At 41.0% G+C, this 25,360-nt stretch overlaps 1 protein-coding gene and 1 long non-coding RNA gene across 45 annotated transcripts in view; one reads left to right on the top strand and one right to left on the bottom strand.

Annotated features, from left to right (window-relative positions):
* Positions 1–25,360, top strand: part of KIAA1217 (KIAA1217 ortholog) — a 705,985-nt gene that overhangs the window by 609,284 nt on the left and 71,341 nt on the right. For 35 of the 44 annotated variants that reach the window (XM_070601047.1, XM_070601015.1, XM_070601011.1 and 32 more), the window contains one exon: positions 3,264–3,357. In XM_070601047.1, the coding sequence (XP_070457148.1) occupies positions 3,264–3,357 (94 nt within the window). Of the gene's footprint in view, positions 1–2,323; positions 2,520–3,263; positions 3,358–11,636; positions 12,143–25,360 lie in introns of those variants that run through there. The other 9 variants (XM_070601032.1, XM_070601034.1, XM_070601030.1 and 6 more) reach the window with 2 other exon arrangements.
* On the bottom strand, positions 16,796–25,248 carry LOC139080461 (uncharacterized). The gene is made up of 2 exons (XR_011534990.1): positions 25,113–25,248; positions 16,796–19,141 (listed from the first exon to the last, which is right to left on the bottom strand). It is a non-coding gene; the product is annotated as an uncharacterized lncRNA (long non-coding RNA).

The following is a 25,360-nucleotide window of genomic DNA, read 5'->3' as shown; positions in this document are numbered from 1 at the left end:
TTCTTAAATAGTTGGCCATTCCTAAAGGATCTCATCTTCCAGGTGGGCTTTCTCCAGGGCCCCTAGTAGAATGTATTCTAAAATGAGACTGAATGGACTCATGCTATTGCAGGTGGCGTGGATAAAAGCATCTTTTTCGACTGTCGTGGTGTTGTGTATAGAGCAAAAGGGACGCAGCTGATCTCTCCCAGCCAAAAACCCTGAGAAAAAAGACTGAAATCAACACAAACAAGCAGTCACTAGTATAGCCTCTAAACATTTTAGAACTTAAAAAATCATTTAGTGAATAATCCAGCCCTCTCCTTTTATGGGGCCAGAAACTCAGATGCGTCAAAGTTCAGGGACTTATTTAAGATCACACAGCCAGTTCATTTCCAAGCCCAGCCCCAAACCTGACTGTCCACATTCTTGGTCAAGAATTTTTCATTCCCTCAGAATGTTCCTTCCCCAACTCGTCTGGGCCACAGGCTGGATTTCTGGATCCCTTCCCCGTGGAGACAGCAGGCTGCCCTGTTTCTTCATGATGGAATTAATGGGAACCACTTTTTAAAAGTATGCCTCTAGTGCATAATAAATGTAAACTGATAAATATCTGACAATGATCACAAATGACATATTTAGGCGTGTGCCAAGGTGTGTGAGTAATTTAGGGCTTTCAAAGTTTGACACATGCCCTCAGGTGTGGGTGCCACCTCTGTTGCACAATACCCCCTGCTTTTTAAAAACATGTTAAATATTCATGTGTAGCAGAAAATTCATGTTTGTTTCCTGAAATAAATTATTAATCAAGCTGTCACCAAAAAAATTCTGAATTTGCAAAGCATAAACTGAAACATGAAGTAACCACATTATATATAAAGAATGTGTTTGCAGTAACAAAATCCCATGGAGAGTTTTCACGTGGACGTGCCATTTCACTGTGTTTGTAGTTAGAGCAATCGAGGGAATGGGTAATAATAAATACACATGGAACTACGTGGAGCTACTTTTGATTATGGAGCTCAAAGCTGATGAGGTTATTATGAACCATTGGACCCCACTGTCTTGCAGAATTTTTAAAGTATGACAGTGAGTCACGATATTCTAGAAGCTTCCCAAGCCTCAGAGTATTACTCCTAGGACTTCCTGCACACATTCTTCGAGAGTGTCATGAAGTAGTCATAGAGAGAAGTGGGAGGGAGGAGAAAGAAGAAGAGGTCCCCAAAACTTCCAAACCGAAATGGTCCTCCTTAATGCAAACTCAGTTGATAAAATAGATGCAAGCAGTGCTTGAGAGAAGCAATCAAACATTAATAATCTTCAGTTAATATGTCTATATTTGCAAAATTGATCCTTACACTGCAGCACGAATAGCCTGATTTCTTTTAAATCTCATTTAAAATGTCTAAGAGGAAAGTCATTGATTTATAAATTTGTCTATAATTTTATTTTTCAGTGTTTTGAGTTACATATAAGAATGCATCTAAAAGTATTTAAGTGGATCAAATGTTTTTATTTGGTGATGACTATAATGTTTATGCTAGATGATCAGGTGCATGTCCTTTCCAGAGAATTATTCTATTCCTCTGCTTTTATGCATAAAATGCCTGTTATATTTTCTTTGAATTGTAGAGTAAATCCTCATCATCAGCATCATATAGAATGTCCCCTCCCTGCTAAAAACCTGTATCATGTAGATTTTAACTGAAGCCAATGGCTTTAATCCTCTAAACCCAAAGATAAATTTCCTTTCACATCCTTCAGTATTTTTGAAGTGAGAGTATATTTGTTAAACATTTGGCTATTTCATTATGGTGTTGGGGTTTCCGTAGGAAAAGCTACAGAGCGTTCAGGTTGAAATTCTGTGTTGTAAATGTTGCCATGGTAAATGCAATCTGGGCCTTTCCTGTTGGTTCATCATGGATGAACATGTTTCTAAATTAATCATAAACCAACCTCATATATTTTAAATACCTCTAGAATCACGCTAAGTTTTTTTCGTGGCTCAAGTAAGATTTTCACTTTCTTCATATCATCACTTGTGTCTTTTCCCCTCAGCCACAGGGTAAGTTCCTTTAGTCAATCTCCACATCCTCACCTTCTGTGACCTCTCCCCTCCATGGTAATCTGGCCCCGTCTAGTAACAAGGACTGCATGCTCCCCCTTAAGCAGACTTCTAATGAGCTCATTGAAATCTGGAGCAACCGTGCAAGCTTGGGCTAGTCGTGGCTTCAAAGCAATTACTGACGGATATTTAAAGAAGGAAGCAAGACTAGTCCAAGAATCCTCCACTTTGTTTAAAACAAAAACATAACCCAATAATCCCACCGATTGCGATCAGCCCACAAAACGTGTGGCTGCACCTGGAGGAAAGGAATGCATCTTCTTGCACACACTTCCCTGAGCTCATCGCGCCCGCATTGGAAGGAGTTACAGTGTAGATGGGGCCGAAAGTGCCTTGGGTGGCCCTTGTGTTGATGAAAGCTGAATACGGAGGGAGAAGGACTTCATGGACATTCATATGTCTTAAATAAGTTAAGGTAGGCTCTGAGCAAGATGTGGGACCTTTGCCCTTTGCCTGAGGTATGACCAGGGCTCTGAATGGTGGGTTCAGAAGCAGAGACAGACAAGTGAGAGAATTTATCTGCTGCTACTCCTTCTAAATACCCTGCACGTCCAGTAATTCAACTTGTCTGTAGAAAAGTATTTTTAAAAACTCACTATGGAAGAAAACAGCCATTGTAAAGGTACTAGTTTTGGTCTTTGGGCGACTTTTTTTTCTGGACAGCAGTTACATTTTTTTTTCCCTTCCTGAAATCGTTTGAAGGAAAAAAAGCATTTTTCATTTGTGTGCATTACATGAGATAAGCAGAAAAGCAGGTGTTTGGGCAAAGTAAACAGTTAAATATTTAAATATTAACCAAATCTCTTTGAATGTATTGTAAATATTGGAGCTTTATTGTTTCTTAAAGTGTTAGCTTTCCTCGCTCAGAATCTTGAAAGAAAGTTCACGCTGCCTGATATTTATGGGTGGAGAACGACATGGAAAGAAAAATACTTTCCTGAAGAACAAAAAAAAGGAAAGAAAAGCTGAAGTCATTTTTCTTCTTTTCCTCATTTATTGTTGCCTATTTTATGATAAAAGAACATTTTGTCTGGTTGATTGCAGACAATCACCGGATTGTCTGTTGATGTCTTTTACCCGATTCTTGAGGGCTGGCAAAGGAAATGCCCAGAGTAAGGCTCCTTTCATCTGCCATAGTGATTGATGCTTTTGATTCCAGGAACATTCAGGATAGATCGCTCCTCAAAGTGTACAACAAGGATCCCGCACATGCATTCAATCACGCACCGAAAACTATGAATGGAGACATGAGGGTAAGTGCTCCTGTTCTATTTTTTATTTTATTCGGTGGGTCCAACCATCCCTTCTTCTGGCATGTGCTCCTGATGTAATCTCCCCCCACTACTAGGTTTTAGGGGTTCTCGTCACTCATCTCGTCTAATGACTCATTATTTGTTCCTTGGTAGAGAAATCAGATTTCCTGGTCTTTGGGGGCAAAGGGATTGAAATAGGGCCTGACATAGCCCCATCCATCTCTAAGCATGGAGTTTAGTTATGTCCTCACTCCAGGGAGATCCTGAAAATCTTTACATAAAAGGGTCCTTGGTCTATAATACATTAACTCACTCAAAGGATCTCTTGCTATTTTTTCTCTAGTTAAAGGAAAATAATATACAAAAAAAAAATGGGGAAAGAAAAACTTGTGCACAATTGCCTGTAAAATCTATTCATGTTCTTACATCAGTTATTCCAAGTCCTAGCATTCTAATTAAATTATTCATCTTCTAATTCACGACTGTTTGCTGCTTTACTGTTTTAAATATGATCAAATCTTATCTCAATCGTGTTGAGGGCATAGTACAAAAATATACACAATTTGTGAGCTAAAATTCTCTAGATTTAGATCATCTCAGAAAATTACCCAAACATTCAAAGCATACAGGGATGTTTTGAAGAAAAAAGAACAGAGAAACTGAAAAGGCAGATTTTAAAATCACATGAACACAGGTCCACTCGGAAGGGATTGAGTTTCTAACAATAGAGCTGCATTTCTCTGCAGTAAAAATGGAAGGGAAAAAAAAAAGATTAGCTTCTCCAGCTGTACCTAACCTCCCCCCCGCCACCCCGCCTGCCACACACACAAATTTAGAAGGTGCCATGCCATTTTATATCATCTTTTCTGAGGATCAGCACTCAGCTGGATGCTGGAGTTTAACCAGAAAAAAATAAATTAATAGGTTTTATGGCCAAAGAAACACAGGAAATGTCTATCCCAGAGTTGTAGTAGAGTTCTTCAAGGGAAGCTGTTTCTGATTTCTGATGGTTTGTATCAGTTTTCTATTGCTGTTGTAACAAGTTATTACACATTTTGTGGCTTAAAATGACACAGATTTACTATCCTTCAGTTCTAGAGGTCAGAAGTTCGACCCGGGTCTCAGTGGACTAACATCAAGGGAGCATCAGCATTCTTTCTGGAAGCTCTAGACAGAATCTGTTTCCCTTTTTTCCAGCCTCTAGAGGCCGCCCGCATTCCTTGGCTTGCAGTCCCCTGCCTCCATCTTCAAACCCAGCAAAATAGCATCTCTCTGACCCTGCCTCCATCCTCACACCTCTAACCCTCCCTCTTACACTGTTAAGGGCACTTGTGGTTACATTGGGCCCACGCCATACTCCAGAATAATCTCCCTATTTAAAGTCAGCTGATTAGCAACCTTAATCCCCCTTTCCCCTGTAGTTAGAAATTTCAAGGATTAGGATGTGGGCATCATTGTTCTGCCTACCACACAGGGTATGTGAGTTTAGGACCAAGGGGCCAGGAGGTCCAATAGAAAGTGCTGGAAGAATTTCTCTGTAATTCTGGACTGGAATATGAGTGATGACATTGTGGGATCAGAGCCTACACTTGTGGAGGAAAAGGGCTCTTACGGACTCAACTGCTGCTTTTTTATGTGAGAAACGATGTGTGATTTGAAGTGAAGCCTGTGTTGCTACTTCAGAAAAACCTAGGATTTGGCGGTTTATTTTTAGACAGTTACGCTTTCAGTGCAAACCAGCACCAGGTGTAGACAGATTGAGTCATGCGAATCACGAAGCAGGGACTGAATATTACGGTATCCTTTGCCTTTTATTGCTGCGTTATTCTCCTTCTCGGTGACATTCTTAAGAGTCTTGCTCCCTTGGGTATCTTTACTTTTCGATATGTCTAGCCTTCAAACTGGAGTTTTGTGGTGCTCAGAGTTCTGTTTCTGTTACACGGAGCCTACTCAGGGGCCCCAGCATCGCCTCTGAAAATTCTATTTATGCCTGGGGAGGACACCTGTTTTAACTCTTAAGCAGATGTGGTCCCTACATAAGGACCAGCAGCGAGCATGGAGAGAAGCAAATATTATCCATCTGGATGAAGCCTCTTAGGATTCAGAACTTTTGCTATGGGTTTCCGTAAAGTTGTTCTGTTTCTACTTTTAGACAAGACCCTGGTGGTCACTTTCCGAGTTACCCACAGCCTACTTGAGACAGCAAGTTTTTATCTGAGAAAATCAACTGTTGTCCCAGATGAGCAGACAACAAATGTTCACCATCCAACCCACAGGAAAGCTTTAGTTTCAGTGAAGACACTTAGAAATGAGAAAGAGAATGCAGTGTAAAAGCCAACCAGGTGTAATCACGCCTGGAGTTAGTAACTTGGCCGCTATTCGCAGATTCCAGAAGCTAAGAGACATGGAATTCCTTCAGCCTCACCTTTTGGCTCTGGAGGTTGGAATTCTCTCTCCTTCGATGAAGGTGGCTGCCTTGCCATTAAAGGGAAGGAAGCTTTGTTGAGCCCTGTCTGAGTGCAGCTGCATAGCTCCATCACTCGCGGTGAGGAACAGAAATAGAGACCAGAGCCAGGACCAATTGGTGTAGACTAAACCAAGCTGCACGGTGGGCTTAGGGGAGCTCCATCCTCCCATAGGTTTGCCATGTGCGCATGGCCCAGAAGGAATTTATGATAACTACTCACATGAGTCCGTCATGCAGCCCTGTGCCTGATGTCATTCAGCTTTACTCACCAGCCTCCATAGGCAGCCTGGGACAGACCTCCCAGCTGCCCGCTCATTACCGATAAACACGCCTGTCATGAAAAACATTGGTTGGACCAAGCAGAGGCGAAACAACACACCACCAGGACTTTGTGGTGGCCTCTGAGACTTTCCTTAAACAAGGAATTTAATATCTTGCCCGCAAGAAATGAAAATGTAAGCCTCTAGATCTACAACAGTCAGCCCTCCAGAGCAGTTTCATGATGGTGGTGGTGTTACACAGGAACCATGATAAACTAAGGTGTTGACTCCAAGGCTGTGGGCCTTGGAGCATGCATGCACTACATGCTTGGTGAGGAAAACGTGGGTCCACTTTTCATTTAGCATCTAGCTGAGTGCTTTTAAGGCTAGGCTGTCTAATGAGACTTGTGGTTCTCTGCTGGGAATGAACACATTCAGCTCCTGATTCTTTACACGTGGGTGCAAATCACCCCCATCTGATTTAATTGTCTGGCTTCTGTTTCATTATATTAGGTAGCAGCTTTGATAATTCAGTTTCTAAGGGACTGAGCTCACCTTATGGAACAGACCCTTTTGCAAAAATTATGAATGTACTCACAGGGTTTGTAATTCACAAATGCACAACTCAAACATGAGCCATTCCCTTCTGTGGCTCTCAAAAGGTACCAATGACTTCCTGTTCATCAAACCAGTGGCTTTTTCAGTTTCTGGGCTTCTCCACCTTCTTACGTACTTTAAGATTATTGCCTGAGATTCTCTGCTCCCATCATTCAGTTCTCTCCCTCTTGTATGTCTTCAATTTTTACTTATATGTAGACAGCTTCCAGATTTGCATTTAGAACACATTCTCCAGGATTGGCCCTGCGTCTTAAATTACTTCCTAATACCCAAATCAGTCACTGCCTCCAAGACCTCTTCTCTCTGAGCTCTGCATCTGACACCAAGGAGTGGTCTTACAGACCCTAATTTCCATACACTATCATTTCTAAATTCCTTGCCTACGTTGAAACACACCTCAGCCCCCTTCATTCACTAACTTCTTCCTCTTGACCCCTAAATGGGCTTCAGTGTATTCAGGCAGGCTTCACCAGTTTGTATGCAGGGATTTTTTACTTTGCTCTTTTTTTTTTGTCTGTACCTTTTCACTTACTATTTTTTGTCTTACTACTGAGTTAACTATTATGTCAAAGTCGATGACCCTTGAAACTATATCCCTAGCTCTACCATTTGTCTGGAGTTCAAGACCTAATCGTTCAACTTCCAAGTGGTTGTCTTCACATGGATAATCTTCTAGTGTTCCCAGTATATCCTTTTGAAGAAAAACATCCTAATCTTTTTCCCCCCAGCCTTTCCTCCTTGCTTCTCTATCTTTGTGAATGATAGAGTGACTGTGATGGTGTGTGTATGTGTGTGCACACATGTGTGTGTGTTTTGAAGGGTGGGGAAGAAGAGATTTAAAAAGTTGAATTATCAATGATTCTTCAATTGCTTAACTCCTGTTTCTCAACATATCCCACCAGTCATCGGAGCTGGTCCATTCCACTCTGCAAGGCCTCTTCCAGGAGACCCTCCTGCCATTGCTTGTACCAGTCCTCTTACAGTAGCTAACTTTTTAGGGCACTGACCAAGCACTTTCACTGGTAATTTTATTTAATCCTCAAGACAGCATTTTGAGGCAGGCATTGGTAGTGGTTTAGGTATGTTAAGAAATTTGCCCAAGGCCACACAGCTTGAGGGTGGAAGAGCTGAGATTTGAACCCAGCAGCTGGGATCCAGATCCCAAGCTCTTAGCAATGCTGCTCTGCTGTTGTAGTTACAGCACTTATTATTTTTCTACTGGTCAGTTATGCAACCGTTTAACTAGCCTCCCCAGCTCTAGTCTAACAGCTACTTCCTAAGACATGTCCCCAAGCCCAACTCCCCATTGTGCAAAGAATAGCACAGGCCAATAGTCAGTATCACCTCAACCCTGACATCCCAAGCACAGCCACCTCCCAGTTCCTACTCCAAGTATCTGAAATGCCCCCTCCCTCCCCATATAGCTGCCTTTCAAAATTCCGCCCATCTAACATACTACAGGACAACTGCCCGATTCCTTCAACAGACTGCAGGCATGAAAAAGGGGTGGGAAGAGAGAGTGTTACTGTGTTTCTCAGGTCCCCTGTATACCGTAACAACCAAAGCCCATGTGTGCGCCTTCTTTGGATCCTGATTGGAACTAACCAACTGTAAAAGACATCTCTGAAACTATTTAGGAAATTTGAACATGTGTTAAGAATCAGACGATATTAAGGGATAACCGGTAATTCTGTTGGGTATAATAATGGCTTGGTGGTTATGATTTTTTTTAAATGAGACACACTAAAGTATTTACAGGCTAAATGGCATGATTAATGGGATTTACTTTAAAATGCTCCAGCAAAACAAACCAAAAAGTGGAAATAGATGAAGCCAAATTGGGAAAATGAAAAATGTCAAAGCTGGTTGATGGGCATTCATGATATTATTTTTCTCTACTTTTTTTATGGTTGAAAATTTCCATAATGAAATGTTAAAAAATAAAAACTTGCTTTTAGAGGCCAAAGAAAAGACTGCCTATTCCATGAAGCTTTCCCTAATGCTCTGTTGGAGTTAATCTTTCCCTTTGCGGGGCACATTGCACGTTCTCCTGATGTTATAATCATTCAGGTGCATGTTCATCTCATTCTCAAGACTGTAAGTTCTTCAAAGGCACAAACCAGCTCGAGTCTGTCTTTGTATCCCTCAGAAAGCCAGTCGTGGTGTCTTCCCCATGATGAATATAAACACTTGTTAGACGGGGTGCATTGAGTACTATAATGATAGTGTCGCAAATGCTCTATTATTCATTTTCTGTCATTAATGAGAACCCACTGTAAAAATATCTCTCTGTTCTCATCACCAGAAATAGTTGTGCTTCTCCCAGTTTATTTTTATCATATGGACACTTTGAATCTTGTAAGTGATCATTTTCCCTCTTTGTGCTGCTAATCTAAAGCTTAGAATTAAATTTGTGGCCCACCCACAGCCAGCGTACAGGCATTTGTGGAGTGTGTTTTGTGTGTTGGCTTCGTTCCTGGCCTCTCTTTTTAATTTTCCTACTTTCATCTTCTTTTTTGTCTTATGTTCCACTTTGACTCTTTTTTTTGGCGAAATTGTAATAATTTATGTGAGCTCTACTAATTTCTTTGTGGAATCAGGATATAAGTAGTATTCATTCTATATCATTGTTTTTCTGGACATAAAATAATAGACCTTTTTGTGTGTATGTAGAAAGCAATGTGTTAAATACTTTACGTATTACATAAATTAGTCAACACTTCTGCAAGGTAGGTATACTGACTCAGTTTTTTTACGGATGATACAACTGAGGCCAGTGATGTCCTTCCCAGGCCCACACAGCTGGTAAATGTAAGACACTGGATTTGAACCCACTTCTTTCTGACTCTTTGTATTCAGCCCACAGCCTCCCTTCCTTGATATTTCCACGTAAGTTTTGCAAGTTTTGAAATGATGCTCCTAATGAGATTTTAGAACACATAAAATATCTTTTCTTAAGTTTTTGTATCACTTAATTCTGTTGTGTCTATTTCATGACATCTTTTTATATTTAAATTTACTCCATTCTCTTTTCTTCTAAGTTAAAAAGATATCCCACCAAAAAAAAGAGAGAGAGAGAGAAAGAAGTATGTGCCCATTTAGTATGTATGTCTGAAGTGGCCGGGCTATGAGCTGTTTTTTCGAGGGCAGTGTTCTTGTTGAGAAGAAGGGTTTGGGATTAGGGGGTGGGGGATGGGGATGAAAATAATCCTGTAGAAATGGAAGAGAAGAGAATCTCACAGAAATGGAAGTTTCAGAAAACATTCTTAGCTAATTTTCTTTCATTCATTCAAGGTCCTTCTTGACCCAACCACCATGGTATTCCTTTCACTCGCATAACGACAGTGATATTAATAACTAACGTTCATGATATACTTACTCAGTGCCAGGTACCATGCTGAGCATTTTGCTCATTTGATTTTCAGAACAGCCCAGTGTGAGAAGAATTCTTATTAGCCCCCTGTTTCAGATGTGGAAGCTGAGGATCGGGGAGGTTAGAGAACTTAATCAAAGCCACACAACTTGTCAGAGGTAGAGTTGGATTCAGAGCCAGGCAGACCAACTCTAGAACTGACCTTCTTAATTGTTCTCGTGGTCACTGCTGTCTTCATCATCGGTGTCCGTGCCACCCAGTTTTGAAGACCTATCTTCATCAATCCTTCCCTTACTCATCTCTCCTCCAAGCCTCACCACTATCCCTTCTCTGAATTTCCACAGAATATTACCTGTCTACCTTCCTCTCTCAGCACACCCACTTTTTCCTGCCTGCGTTGTAGTTGTTGATGTACACATCTTAAGTTCTTTTCCAATCTCTAAACTTCTTAGGGGAAAACTCCCCATTCCACTTATCTTCACGTTTCCTCTGTTTTCCTGCGACAATGTCCTGCTCTGAGGAAATTCTCATCAAATGTCTTGATGATGAGGGGGCTTTCTTTAGACTTTTCCTATTACAGGCTTTCAATGAATGCCCTCTCTACTAAGATCAGTGCAGTGATTTGTAAATGTAATCATTTGAGGTTACAACACATTCCCTCATTTATCCCGGTAGTAGTTTTAACCAAAATGAGAATTAAGAATGTCTGTCTGTCCTAACAAAATTCCCCATCCTCTCAGTATAATTTTGTTGCAGTTAATAACCTTAGAGTTTAAGATGAGAATAACAGATTTGTCAGATTAAAGTTAAATGTCAAATGCACAAATATCTGCCATTTTTAAAAATTTTATTTTCAGGAGTTAATTCATCTATGATGTAGGTGAATTCTACATCTATGGTAGAAAGTCAGCTCATCTCTGGATAACAAATTAAATAAGACAGATCTTGTTTTGCTGTCTGTGTAACTCAGTAGGACAGATCTTGCTTTTAGGTTGAGTTGATAGTCAGTATGTCAGATACCTCTGAACTTATAAAGGAGGAGTGATGATTTTGGAAAGATGACTAATTCCATTATTGTGAAATTTCACTGGTTCACTCGCCCAAGCCTTATGCACTGAATCCCTCCTCTGGTTCAGGCTCTGGTGCAAGATTCTGGAGATATAATAGTGAGCAAAGATGGTCACTGCCCTCACAGATCTTACAGTCTAGTAGAAGAACAGAAAGTTAATAATCAGTAAGGGTACAAACATCTATAATTTTCACATCAGTTCCCGGCTATGTGAAATCCTTGCCTTCTTTCTATTAGTTGCTTAAGTTAACGCTACAGAACTCATTTATGAGTGATGTACCTACTTATGTCCCTTTTATGTCGTGTCTTTCTGACAGCAAAGAGATGTTTCTATTGCAATTGGTAAGGAATTACCCTTATTGAAATGATTAGCTAGACAAACACATCTTAATACGGTGGTGATCCAGAACAAGGTCGAATTTTCTTCCTCCCTCGCTGCTTCCAGTTTTACTTTCTTTTCTTTTTTAAGAAGCAAGAAAGGGTAAGATCTGCTCATCTGTTACGCAGCTTCCAAGTGATACAGATCTCATCTTTCCCGCTGTGTGGCTGCTTGCTTTTCTTTGCACTTTTTTTTTGTCATTGAGAGGTTATGACAACATGAGCCATATTGTATTTATAAACATCACGTGTTTCCTTGATATGGCTTGCAGCTTCTGCCAGACGGAACACATGGAAGAAACATTTCTTGTTAGCTCAGCATTGGTTTTAGTTATGCTGATTTCCGGGACAGGAAAAATGCCTTCCTACTCAGATTTAACTTTCATAGAGTAGAAACAAAACCTCTGAATGTCCGTGAAATAGTTTTAACAAGGGTGGATACTGCTCCTTGAAACCACATATTTTGACTAAAAGCTTCCTTCTGTAAAAAACCCCAAGCCTTGCTTTTAGTCACCATAAAGACAGGCAGAGCTGGCAGCTTTCGAGAGATGGGTGGTTTCAAGGTCTCTGCAAGTCTAAAAAGTTTCTTCTAGAAGAGAAAGGTTCATGGAAGATGTAAGGTAAGAACTGTGCCTTTATAACAAAATACAATTTTCAGACTTGTTTTTGTCATGCCATGACATATTTACATTTAATGGAGCCCATTTTTCTGTATTCAAGTTCAATTCAATGAGGAATTTAAATTTTAGATTTTTATTTTAACTTCTTGCACACTCTTTAGAAGGAAACTTCTTTATTATTGGCATTAATCTGTTTTTTTAAATCCACTTAAATTGCATTGGGCTGTCTCCAGTTTATAAATCCTGTGATCTGGTTTCTGTTTAACCTTATAATTTAGAAAAGGATTTAAAATGTCAACATTCATTGTTTGCTAGTACAGATCTCAATGATTTACGTGTTTTGTGACAATTTTCAGTGGTTTCACGAAGATGTTGACCTCCATTCAGTTTCTGAGACGAATGTAGAAAATCTGAAGGTTTGAAATGGGGGGAAATTAGTATGTGTCTTTCAACATTCTAGGGAAAAATTATTTGTTGTTTTTTCCTCTTTAAATTTTAAAATAAAAATAACTCTTTTATCTTGGTTTTGAAAATTTATTAAAGAAGTATCAACTTAAGACTAATGAATACCATTTAAGACATCTACAATTTTTACAGAACAGATATAAGCCTGTTATATCAGGTTTAATGCTTGCCTGAAAAAGTCTTTGGCAGAAATTATATTTGCTTGAGATAACTATTCTCTCTTACTCTTAGAATAGTTCAGCCACAATATTTTGCATTTATTTCATTTAAAGGAATTTAATGAGAGCAATGTCCCTTTAAATCAATCCATTTCCTTTTAAAGGTAAATGTGTGTATGGATCTGCTTATCCATATCCCTGTGAATATCTTTATCCCAATTTATAGACAAATTAATATGCATGCGAAGTTGTTATCCGACATGGTCTAAATAACGTGTATATATATGTATGTATCAGTCATCATAGTAACCCTATGGCATCGGTACTATTATACCCATTTTAAGATTGGAAAATTGAGGCTGAGGGACATTAAGCAACGAGATTGCACACCAGTAAGTAGCAAAGCTGGCATTCAAACCCAGGCCAACTGTCTCTATAGTCCTTGTTTTAAAATCCCACACTGTGCAACCTTACCAGTAGCTTAGAGCTGCAGGTCTGAAGTCAGATGCAGGTAATTTATCTTGAAAGTGATAATTATAGATAAGTGATGCATATTTGACTTCAAGATAAATTATTTTGTACAATTTTGGAATTTTTCCTTTTTAAATCTGTAGCATCTAAAAGTTCGTATCTGACTGGTTGTTTATCCAGGGACCTGGTTACAACTTACTTGGAGTGAAATGAAAACAGCGAATGTCAGATAGTGTGGGGAAAGCAGAAACCACTGTGGATAAACTACCCTTCCCTCTTAACTGCTTTCTTCTTTGCCTCGTGTGCTGTATCACTCACGAAGACTGTTTTCATGGGATAGGGTGGGAAGCTTATTCCTGAAGTTGATTTGGAAGGAAGAAAAGTGTCTTTGAGTGGTGACTGCCTACATGTGCCTGCCTGCTGCCCTGTGAGGCTTCTGGCAGAGCTGTTAAGAGACAGACAGGAAGAAAGTTAAAGGACATTGAAGGTGAAGGATTCTGGAGTCAGGGTAGCTAGCACAAAGACTGTTGCTTTCCTCACCAGCCCCCCCACACTTCCCAAAGATTGAGACATCCACTCAGCTGCAAAAATATCCTGGTGATTTGTGATGCGAAGTAATTACTGCCAGCAGCATCAACAGAGGATGCAGCTGCTCATCGCCGCACTGCACTTGGGCTTCAGGATTGAGGCGACTTGCTTCCAGTCCCATTTCGGCATAAAATCCGGGGCTGGTTAAACCACCAACACAATTGGAAGTCGACTGGGAGCAGGACCTTCCTCCTGCTTCAGTGGGGACTAGGGTTAGCTCCCCAAGAGTTCTGTGCTGTTGCTGGAGAGTTCAAGGGGAGGTTTACGCCACACCCACAGCCCTGGGATAGCCAAGCCACATCCTTGTCTTGGCTCTTGCAAATATAGATGTTAGCGGAAATTGCCTTTGACTGGGAGCATATGTCCCGGTGTTTTCAGGTTGTAGCCCTTGTATCTACGTGCTGTTTTCTTCCTGGGGTTTGCTTTTCTGTCTCCTCTGTGGGTCCCCATCAGGGTAACCCAGACCACAAGAGATTGTTTCCCATCACATCAGCACAGGTCGCCTCGGTCCAAGGTCCGACCCTATAGAGGGCTGCCAGGTGACCATTCTTTTGTTTAAGCTTTTTCTAAAATTTCTCAGGTAAGCATGTGTTGTTTTTATGTAAATTTATGGGGGGGGGGCACATGTTAATTTTTAAAGAGGAAAAAAATGCTTTTAAGACACATATCATCTGGTGGTCTCTCTGCTCTGCTTCTTTCCCATGGGGTCTGTGATTCCATTGCTTGCGTGTAATTTCCGGGAGTGACTCTGTCTGCTTCTGAGGCATGAGCTGGCTACTGTAGATTTGTGACTGAGGAAATATACCTGACCCGCACCGTTGGCGCTACCTCCAGAAACAGGCCTGACTTATTTGGAATCTAAGGGTTTTAAAGGTGGAAACAAGGTCTTACACATCATCTCTTGTAACCCATTCACCTGTCAGTTGACCCTCAGGAGGCCTAGCGTGGTTGGACTGACTTGGTCAAGATTACAAAATAAGGAAGTGACAAAAATAGGAGCCGAAGCCACCGGTCCCTTAGGTGAGTCCTTTTCCATCTCCAGTGCCCTCCAGCTTTTGTTCTCACCCCTCTGGGTCCCACAAAGTTTGTTTTCTTGATTGATTTAGGAAAACACTATGTATCTGACCTCTTTTGGCCATCCATGGCTGTGGTTGAGAGTGGCCAGATTTCCCCTCCAGAGAGAAGCGCAGCTCTGTAGTGAGGCCAGAGCTCACTAATTGGAAATGCATGGGCCTCGACCCAAAATAAATGGATTTTGAACTAACCAGATTTAGATTATCCAATATTTTTATTGAAGGAGAATAGGCCATCAAGTCAACTGGAAAACATCAGCTGCTTCGAATTACGAGATGCTTTGAATAAAACAATATTGGCTTAAAAGAGTTGTGTAGCATTACAGCGTTATTTTCAAGTCAGCCTCTTTGCTAAGGCAAATGGCTCCTATGATAACTCTGTTTGAAACTTTAATGTATTACTACTCGAACTACTTTCAAAGCTGTTTTTCACTTGGAGCCGGTGACTTTAGTTAGTACATAGAGAAACAGGTTTTTAAATTTTAATAATTATATAATATCATTTTAAAGAGTGTTGCAAAGATAATTAGCAGAAAGAACTTGAGAGTTAATGAATATTACTACTTCATCACAACAAAGTAAAAAAGAAGTCCACTTAAAATTGACTTAAAGAAAAGCATTAAATGAGTAATAGTACAATTGGTGTAGGGAGATAGCCAAAATGGTGACCATATCTTGTTATTGAGTGAAGTGTAGAAAGCCATGTAGAAACATGGCTTTAAGATAAAGACCATGTCAAGGATTCGTGGAGGGGATAGAGGAAAACGTTAAAGATTATATAGTTGAAAAAAATGTGCCATTTTGATATCATAATCAAATCTAATTCTTGTTTAAGAGTTCTCAAGAACTCCGGTATCTTGTTATTTGCCCCAAAAGAAGAGCTGTTGGATAAATTATTTTTGTGCCCATTTACTTATAGAAGGCCTCTCCGGATAAAAGGTGTGAATGTCCAGTGTGTCACTTAAGCTGGGGGACCCCTTCTCATTGCTCAGGCAGCACTAACCCACTCCGTATTCCTGAAATACAGAAAATATGTTTCGCTCAGTCGTTTGATGGACACATGTGCTTGATTTCTTTCTCTTTATTTTTTTCTTTTCCTGTGAAATCAAAGGTCACGCTTTGCCTTGTTCTGATTTAACTCTTTGAACCTGCTCCTTTTCATTTGCCCTTGATATTGTAGGAAGAGCTGCCAAAGAAAAACCCAAACAATAAGAAATTGGCATGATGTCAGTGATGAGGCAATTCAGAAACAGCAGCCACCTGATCTGCAGTGTGTTAAACTTCAATGCATACTTTTCATGTAACGCACTTCTCAAGCGTTAGGCGTCACGGTCAGTCCGATAGGTTCATTACGATGAGGTCTAGTACTGTTCCTTGCACTCACTTCCCAGGAGGAAGGTGAATGAATAGAACATTCCGTCGGTGGTTGATCCCTTGCAATAGGGACGGAGGGAACATTCTAGATACAGATCCACAAAGTGGATACCATTTTTGCTTGCCTTTAAAAGACAATCTAAAAATATATTTCCTAGCAGCTGTGTAACTGCAAAACAAAAAAATCTGCTCCACTGCAGCGCAAATTACTCACTGGGTTCAGATCTTAATGCTTCAGAAATTTGCTGCAGATTTTACTGTATATATTTAGACCAAGGAGCCTATTAGCTTGCGATCTCTGAGAGCCACTGCATTCTCATGAAAATGAGAAATGTGCCACTGTTGGCAACCTTAGGCTATAATTATGTTAATCTGACCATTTTAAGACTGAAATATGTTGTTTTAAAATGTTTCTGTGTTTTTATTATTCATAACAATGATCTGAAGAAATTTAGTGAAATGCTAATAAGTTTCTATTCAGTATCACTTTGTGACTAGAGTATAAAAATGAGCCAAATGTGGTATTTTGATATTTTTAATTTTGGCAGAGAATTTTTATCTACAGTTATGTACTCATATATAGAGAGAGCATCTTAATAATATAAAAACTACCCAAATAATATTTTTATATTTTAAGTGTAGATATAGTGAATGTATGTGCAAGGCCATCTCAGCATACATGTTCAATAACAAAACATTTTTACATTTGCATTAAATCACCACATTTTGCTATACTCAAAAAAGCCAAAAATTTATTTTTTGAGCAATACTGCGAGATTAATGTTTTTTTAATCAATAACTATCCTAAAGCATGCAGATCCCCGTTTTGCATACAAATGTGGGACTGGACTAGAAAGGACTATATAGTTGAAGTTCTGGGAGCATCTAAACCCTTGTCTTTACTGATTGGTCCAGCCTGCTCCTCACCAACAAACACTTTCATTCCAGCCTCAGGCAAGTGATGATGTGGATTCTCTTTTCATTCCCTAACAGAGTTTCTCCTGGGCGGTGAGATGGGAAGGGAAGGAGAATGCTCCAAAGCAGAGATGTGGATAACCGCCCATCTCATAATTTTTATAAATAATGGATATTTGAATCTACTTATCATACCAATGTAAAGTGGTTGGGGAGTCTTTTATAGGGCCTGGTCTGGGTTCAGAATCACCAGTTAATTGGAGAATGGGAATAAGGAAAAGCACCTTCTTGAATGTGAGTCCGTAACATATAATTGGACTTTTTTCTCAAGGATGATGTCTTTGGAATATAATACAGCATGGTGCTCTTACATTCAGAATCTCCATTCTTTCCTGAGCTCTTATCTCGAAAAGAGTGTGTCATTCTCTTCATCCTCCTATGAATATATTAAAGTAGACATTATCCATTCTATTCCTTTTGCTCTCACAATTTATTGAGTAAGCCCATGAATGCTTATTGGCGATATTTGTAATAACTCATGTGGATCACACTTTTCTGCATGCAAAGTCATGTAAGCATAATTTAGCTCATTTGCTGTGCACAGCACCAGGAGGGTGAGTACAGAAGGTATTCCTGAACCACTTAGCAGCAGAACCAGAGGCTCAGAAAAGTTCAGTGGTGGGAGCACAGTGACGGCCATGAGACCACAGCCGAAGAGCTCCTCAGGAGGAGAAACCAAATCCTTTCATTCATAGTCCAGCGCTCCTTCCACCATACCCTACTCCTTCCTTGAGTATCGTGACTGAAGTAGAGTACTGATTGAAGAGGATGATTAAACCCTTAAAAAACAAATTGGAAACTAATTTGTAGGCTTCAGTACATTGGAGAAGAAGGTGAGAGTCTTGAGGGTCATCGGAATCCAGCCAATTTCTTGCTGCCTAATTTAACTCTTTTTGTCTGTTTATTGGCCCGTATCTTCCTGTCGTCTCTGGGAGAGATTTGTGCCCCAGTGTTGTTTTTCAGAGGAGGGAAGAAAAGTAAGAGAAAGAATAATACAACACAGAAGAAAAGAAAATGCTAGAGGTTGGATTGGGCAGTGGGGGAAGATGGGTTCCTTGGGGTCAGCCTGGAACCTATTTCCTTTTGAAGTGAGTTGAAAGCTCTTGCTACTTGTCGTGAACTTCCAAAGGTGCTCCATAGATTACAAAGCATTTTCTTCACATGCCTGTGTGGCAGAGGATTCTTGCCTTTCAAGGGGTAGTATGCGGGGTGAAGGCAGACAGCTAGACCATGTCTGCCCCCTTGCCTGATGTGGGCATTTCGTCATATGGAGCATGACTTCTTTAGGTGGAGTCACTGGGCCAGTAGCTGTCTGTTTTGTTTCTCGTGAGCTACTCAGTTTCAGGAATGCAGGGCTTCACTCGAGTGTAGGAATGCTCAAAGGCCTGGCAGTTTGTCACTGGGACGCAAGGAAGCAGATCTCGTCTCTGAGAAAGAGACTCCTGACAGTGTTGGAACCTGATGGGGAAGTAGCGACTAGCTGATGACTGGCTTAAATCCCCCGGCTGTCAGTGGAGGGCAAGGCATGATAGGGTGTGGGGAGAGAAGCTTGCCAAGCCCAGCCTTGGGGTATGCACGACTCCCAAACTAGTTGTCTTTGAGGCTGTTATTTATCCAAATAAGGAGAAGCAGTGGTTTTGATGACCATCTCAGATTTCCAAGCCATGTCCGCTGGCTGGCTGGCTGGCTGACTTGATATTTGAACTGAAAACACAAAGGTATTCCTTTGAAATGGAGCACCCTTGTGGGGCTCATGGATATCCTGGAGTCATCATTTGGAAGGCAGTTTCCCCCCACATTTGTAGATAACAGTAATGTGGTCTGGTCTGTTTTACTCTTCTCTTGTGCCTCTTGCAACATTCAATACAGATGACTTTGTTCAGGTATTTCTGGACCTGATTTTAGACAGAAATAATACTGATCTTAGCAATCCTTGAACCATTGCCCTCCTTTGAAGAGTGTTCAAAGAAGGTCAGGCCTTTACACTGACTTCTTAACACTAGAGTGCAAGATCGTTCTGACTCTGTTTTTTGATTTTGGGTAAGACACTTGAAGTCTCTGGGCCCCGGTTCCTCATGTATAAAATGGGGATTATAACATTTATCTGATAGGAATAAGCTGGGGAATTAAATAAAGTAATTTTGCAAAGCATTTAGTAAATAGGAGGTCTCCACAAATATTAGTTTCCTTTTCCTATCTTCTCCTGGCAGATGTAGTTGAAAATATTTGCTGATAGAGCGATTCTAGGTAATCGTGATTGCCACTCGAAGTTTAATAGGGTCAACTTTCCAAATTATGACTTAACCAAGCCCACAGTGGAATGGAGATTTTGATGTGAGCTTACCATTTCCCTCTGGTCCCCAGAGCAGTGGTTTTCAAAGAGTGGTCCCTGGAGCAGCAGGTCAGCATCCTCTGGGGACTTGTTAGAAATGCAAACTTTCAGGCCCCACTCAAACCTGCTAAATCAAATACTCCAGGAGTGGGGCCCATTAATCTGTGTTTTAGCAAGCCCTCCAGGTGATTCCTGTGCTGAAGTTGGAGAACCTCTGCCCTAGAATAACTTGCTGGTTGGGTCCGAGGTCTATCCATTGCACCAGGGCACTTAGCACTTCCCCACCCCTTGTCTCAAAGCAGGCCTTACTTCGTGCCTGGAATACCTAAGAAAGCAAACTCTTTCTTACCTACTGAAATTCTGCTCATGATTTTTGGACTCACTTAAATCTTACCTCTTTAGAGAAGTGTTCCTCAACTCTCCCAGCCAGGAGAATCTTATTCTTCTATAGAGTCCAAGAGGATTGTTCTATTGCACTCATTTGACACTTGCCAAAGTTATTCTTGCTTCGTCGTATTTTGAATATTCATGGACCTGCCTCATTTTTCCTCCTAGATTGTAAGCTCTTCAAAGGTAGGAATTAAGTCTTACAGATCCTTTTTCCCTCATCATCCTTGTCCCTGGGCTTTGCATACATAGCGGCTACTCAATAAATATTTCGTGGGCCCACAGAATTTTGTAATTGGAATGGGCCTTGGAGACAGTCTAGATCAGACTTGTTTATAGATAAAGAACCTGGCATTAACACCTGGACCAGAATGCAGTTTCCATAATATCCTGTTTAAGATTCTTCCTCCTTCACCATGCTCCACTGACTGCTAAGACACACCCTGAAGGGAGGCATTCGGGGCCATTGGCCTGGTCCAAACTAGCAGGTTGTCCTTGTGTTCTCTGCCACAGACTCCGCTAAACCCAAGGAAAACAGATGGGTTTTCAAAGGTATATTCATTTAATTTAAAAACTGGAACCTTTTAGATTCTATCATAACTCGTGAGACCTGGGAAAGTTCACGAACCCATCTAACTATACAACAAATGTCATCCATTCCCAGTCTTACACGAGAGAGTTCTCCGAGCTCACACACTCAATATACTTGGGATACCCAGGGAACTTTTTTTGGTTTCAAAAGTTGCTGTTAAGAGGAGAACAAGTGGCTCTTCTGAACCCAGGAAGAACTGGCGCAAGGGCTGTTTTGACCTGGCTCTCCATCACTGTTTTTTCATGTTTATTTTGAGGGAAAATTGAACTTGGTGGATTTGTTGAATTATTGTCCTTCACTGTTATCCTCTGGGGCTCTTTCCTCATACTACCTTTTCTTCATTTGACAGATTAGCTAATATTGTTCAGCCAAGGATCAAAATAATGGCACAACTAAAAAGCCTTTCATCAGAAGCCATCCATAAAATTCCCTTTAAAATTGGCTCTGCTGACATAGCTCACCATGTGTTGTGTGTTTGTTCTATTATTTGGTAATGGAACCAGCACATATTCTACTCCAGTCGATAGGAAAACAGAGCAGAATGCAGGCAATGGGATGATTCCAGGAGGAGGGCCATAATTATGACCCAGGTCCACAGAGTTGGTTCCAGAAAAGTTGTAAGGAAAAAAAGAGAAGAGGTACAGGGAGACATGAGCCAGGCCTGAAGGGGTAACGCCACCTGGGAACACTTGGTGTTAAGAAGCTGAGATGGCTGGAAGTGTGGTAAGAAAGGGGTTGATGAGAGGAATGAGAGTCCTGAGATTTGAGTAGCTACATTGTAAGACAACAGTGACAGACTAAGAATAAAAGACCATTTGTTTTCCAACGTGGCATCTAGCATTCATCAGTGTGTTTACCATTATTTTTTCCAATGGTCTCTGAAAATTTTCTATCCTTTAAGCTGCAAGTGTAGAGCCTAAAATTCTAAATAGAGCATTATCAATTCGTTGTTTACAGATGTTGAAGATATGTTATATCATCAACCTGAATTTTTTTTAATTCTTACATTATTATGATCATCCTAAAACTATATAATGTTGTAGCAACTTTTTTCACTTACAACGTAATCAACTTGCTCGGTTTCCATAATAAAGGTAAGAGGGGCATAGGGCACAGGGACAGAGATGTCAGTGATTCATGCATCTCTGAGAGGTGTGGTCCCAGGAACGTCACCCAGTAGCAGGATTGCGGTCATAATGGTAAGGAGTGTTAAGCAGATAAGGCCCGGATATTTTATCCTATAAGTAATCTCGTGTCTGTGATGAATGAAAACATATGTGTGTATATACATATTTACACATATATAACTAGTGATGTCATGATATCTATATAGTGATAATTAGTGATACATAATATATAAATATATGTAAGTGTAATATATATAAGAATAATATATACTAATATGTGTATTGTTAAATATAACGTATAACTAGTTATATAACTAATTTCAAAGTGAGAAGATAAATACTTAATGGTTAAGCCAAGAGAGTATCTGAATAATTAGATCCTAAGCCCACTGAGATGTCCCAGTTACTCTTTTCCTTTGCTGTGAAAATCTAAGCTTGTGAGTAAAGCAAGCGAGAGATCTCTCAAATAGAGTTCACCATGCTGAAGGTCAAAATCAAGCCAGTAACCCCCCTCAGTCATTCCCGTTGGGAAGGCCTTGGGAGCACGACTCCTCTCAGAGCAGCTCCCCGTGTCCTGGAGGACCCGAGATTTCACACTTCCATGGTGAAGGAGACAGTGACACAGTGGCCAGGCTGTGTCTTCTTGCTGCTTCACTACTTAGTAGCTTCGTGAAGTTGGGCGAGGTTCCTAACTCCTTACATTTGCATGTCCTAACCATTCAAATGGGTATAGTAACACCCAACTGTGTATCCCACGGAGTTCTGAGACCCATGAAATAAAACCACAATTGAAAGCACCGTGTAAACTGCAAACTGCTGGATGACTAGTCTGTGTGTGTGAGTGTGTGTGTGGGTATAGCCATCTAAAATCCTTTGTAAAATAAGAAATGTTGTAAATACATAAAGCAATATATTATACGTCACGGTATGGACGTTGACAAGTTAAATAGCAGTTTATAAAAAGAAAAAGAAAATCTAAGGCAATAAAAAGTTATATTTGAGTGACAGAGATGGCTCACTACTAACAGCCAATCTAGAAACACCAAAAGGGAGTCACCTAGAAAAGAATAGTGTCCGTCCAGGAAATGAGCGGATGTGCGGAGACAGAGATAAGTAATGAGGAGTTATTTGTACCATCTGTTGCAAATGGTAGAAAGAAGATATTATTTTATAAGCTGTAACTATTTTAGGTACAAAAGGAGGCTGACCTTGGCCTGGATAATACATGAGTATCCCAATAGAAGATTGAGTGGACATAGAGAAGGACATTTTTCTTTTATCTGTCCTGCAACTTCACACAGTTACTGATTGTGGCTTGGAAGTTAAATGATTTATTTAATGTTACTTCGTTATTCTGTTCTGGACTGAAATCTTTAATCACCATTGGGCATAGTGCTAAGTCAGCCAGGTCTGGTATGGGGAGAGCTCAGCAGAGTCCGCCATGTCAAAATACTTGTAGAAATAACGCTCATCTTAAATATAGCTATAAGCTAACCACTGAAGGGACCATCTCTTTCCTGAGAATTAAATAGCTTTGGCAACAGTCTGTCTGTCTCATGTCTGGGAGACATTCCATTTACGATCAAATGAAACATTAATAGGTTCGCTGATACCTCACAAATGACCGTCTTTCCAATTTTAACAAGGTAAGCAAGATGAATTTAAAATTTTTCCAGCATCATAATCACTTCCCTTCACAATATCATCTTCATGTTTATAAGCACATTTTAGATTTTCTTTTAGCATATGTAATTTTCTTAAAGCCAGTAAAGAAATGAATAAGAAAGGGGAAATTGTGATAAATTTCACAAGACTCTTAGCCTTACCAGAGCATAAAAATGATTTCCTCTTAAGGTAATGCTGCATATTTACTAGCATGTCCTTTCTTAGTACTAACTCAAAAGAAATAAATGGCTTCCACTTCACTTATAGTGCCAGGCCATGAAAGGAAGAAGAAGAATGAATAGTGGGACATTGACTACACTCCTGGGAAGGACTAGTTCACAAAGGGTCTAGCATCATCCCCAGGAAGGCCAGGCTGAGGAGGAGCTGGTGAAGAAGGGAAACCAGAGCGTGGGGTGTCAGTGACTGGGCACACCCAGAGTGAGCCAAACTTTGTGATGAGGTAGCCTGAATGAGCTGTTCCCTGAAGAGCAGGAGCCACTCAGGTGAAGCCCAGGTCCTGTATCGACACCAAGATGTTCTTCAGATTAGCTTACCTAAGCCTTAAGATAGGGAACCTCCCTTCTTTCTTGGGTGAGCTGCATGCTTCTTCCTAGAATGTTTAACTCATCCTGATTCACAGCAGGATTGGACCAGCTTCCAACTCCTGAGAGGGAATGACTGCTCTAGTCATGACAAAGCCATGCGTGTACTCTCTAGACGGTGCCCTGCAGCCTTTTGAAAGTGAAAGGAAATTGCTGTGAACATGGCTGGAAGGAAGAGATGGGGAGGTAAACCAAGGTGGGAGGTCACCTTGCACCCACCGACTCGCATGGTAGCAGAGTCCACAGAAGCCACCTGTCTCTAAAGCAGCTGATGTGTGGAGCAGGGCGTGAATCACTGAGCCAGACAACAGTGAGAGCTCAGTGCTTCTGTTTTCTGGGGGGCCGCCAGCCCAGACACTTCACCTTCCTTCACTCTTACAAGCTGTCCTGCAGGTGTCAAGAGCAGGTAAGTCAGTACAGGAACCGTGCTACTTAGGACATCTTAGGCCATAAATCAGGGTCTCAGGGGTTGTAGTAGGGGTGGAATCATAGCTTAATCAGACAAGGATGACCAACCCTCCATCCCCTTCCTGGAAAGCATGCATTTGACTGAAGAAAAAAACCCGCCAAATGTATCCCACATGCGCCAGGCCCCCAGTGTGTGCCTGCCATACTCCGGTGAGAAATAACAAACTCTCGCTGATTCGATTAAAAATCCAAACAAAGGTTTTCGCATTCCTTCTGCTCCTTTCTGACCTCTTAGGTGGCATCTGTTGTAACCACTTCACCCAAAAGTTGTTTCTAATGAGACATCTTAGGAGGGTGGCGATGTCATGTGCCCCGTTTTCTCCCTCTTTTAAGAACCACAAAGTGTTGAGATGGCAGTAAACAGTTTTTTTAGAAAGCCTGCAGCGCTGACTGGATTTGAACTTGAGACATCATGGAATTCTTTTGGTCAACAAGAACAACCTCTAAAAGCCTTAAAATGTTTGAAAAATGCACAGGCTGCCCAGAGCATGGTCGTGGGGTGTGGCGAGAGGCCAGCAGGGCTTCCAGCCCAGCATTTTGGCTGACTTGTTTCTGAATTCCCACTTGGAAAGCTTTCTGTTCCACTCGCTCCCCGAGGGCTCAGAAAGCATGATGGTGATGGAACAGAGCCTAGCTGGGAGCTGAGGAAATGCTTCCTCTCTCCCTCGCCTTTTGTTAGTGATGTGTTAATACCTGTCCTCCCCGGAGCGTGGCACAAGCCACTTCTTGTTGGAACGCACGCCTCCTTGTGCCTGGTCCCCTGGAAGAGAATAGCTGCGTTGACAGCGGTTGCCCACGGAGTTCTCTGGAGACTGCCCTGGCCTGCTCCTCCATCTTGTTGAGGGTGGGGCAGAAGGGCTCCAGTTTCCTTCTTGAATGCCCTCTGCGTAGCATTGTCTGGCCCTCTCTCTCCTTCCCTCTTCTTTCAGGTATGTTTTCCA

Source organism: Equus przewalskii, chromosome 30 (assembly GCF_037783145.1).
Source record: "Equus przewalskii isolate Varuska chromosome 30, EquPr2, whole genome shotgun sequence".
Classification (NCBI taxonomy): Eukaryota; Metazoa; Chordata; class Mammalia; order Perissodactyla; family Equidae; genus Equus; species Equus przewalskii.
The sequence above is the reverse complement of the archived record's forward strand: the minus strand, read 5'-3'. Positions and strand labels throughout refer to the sequence as shown.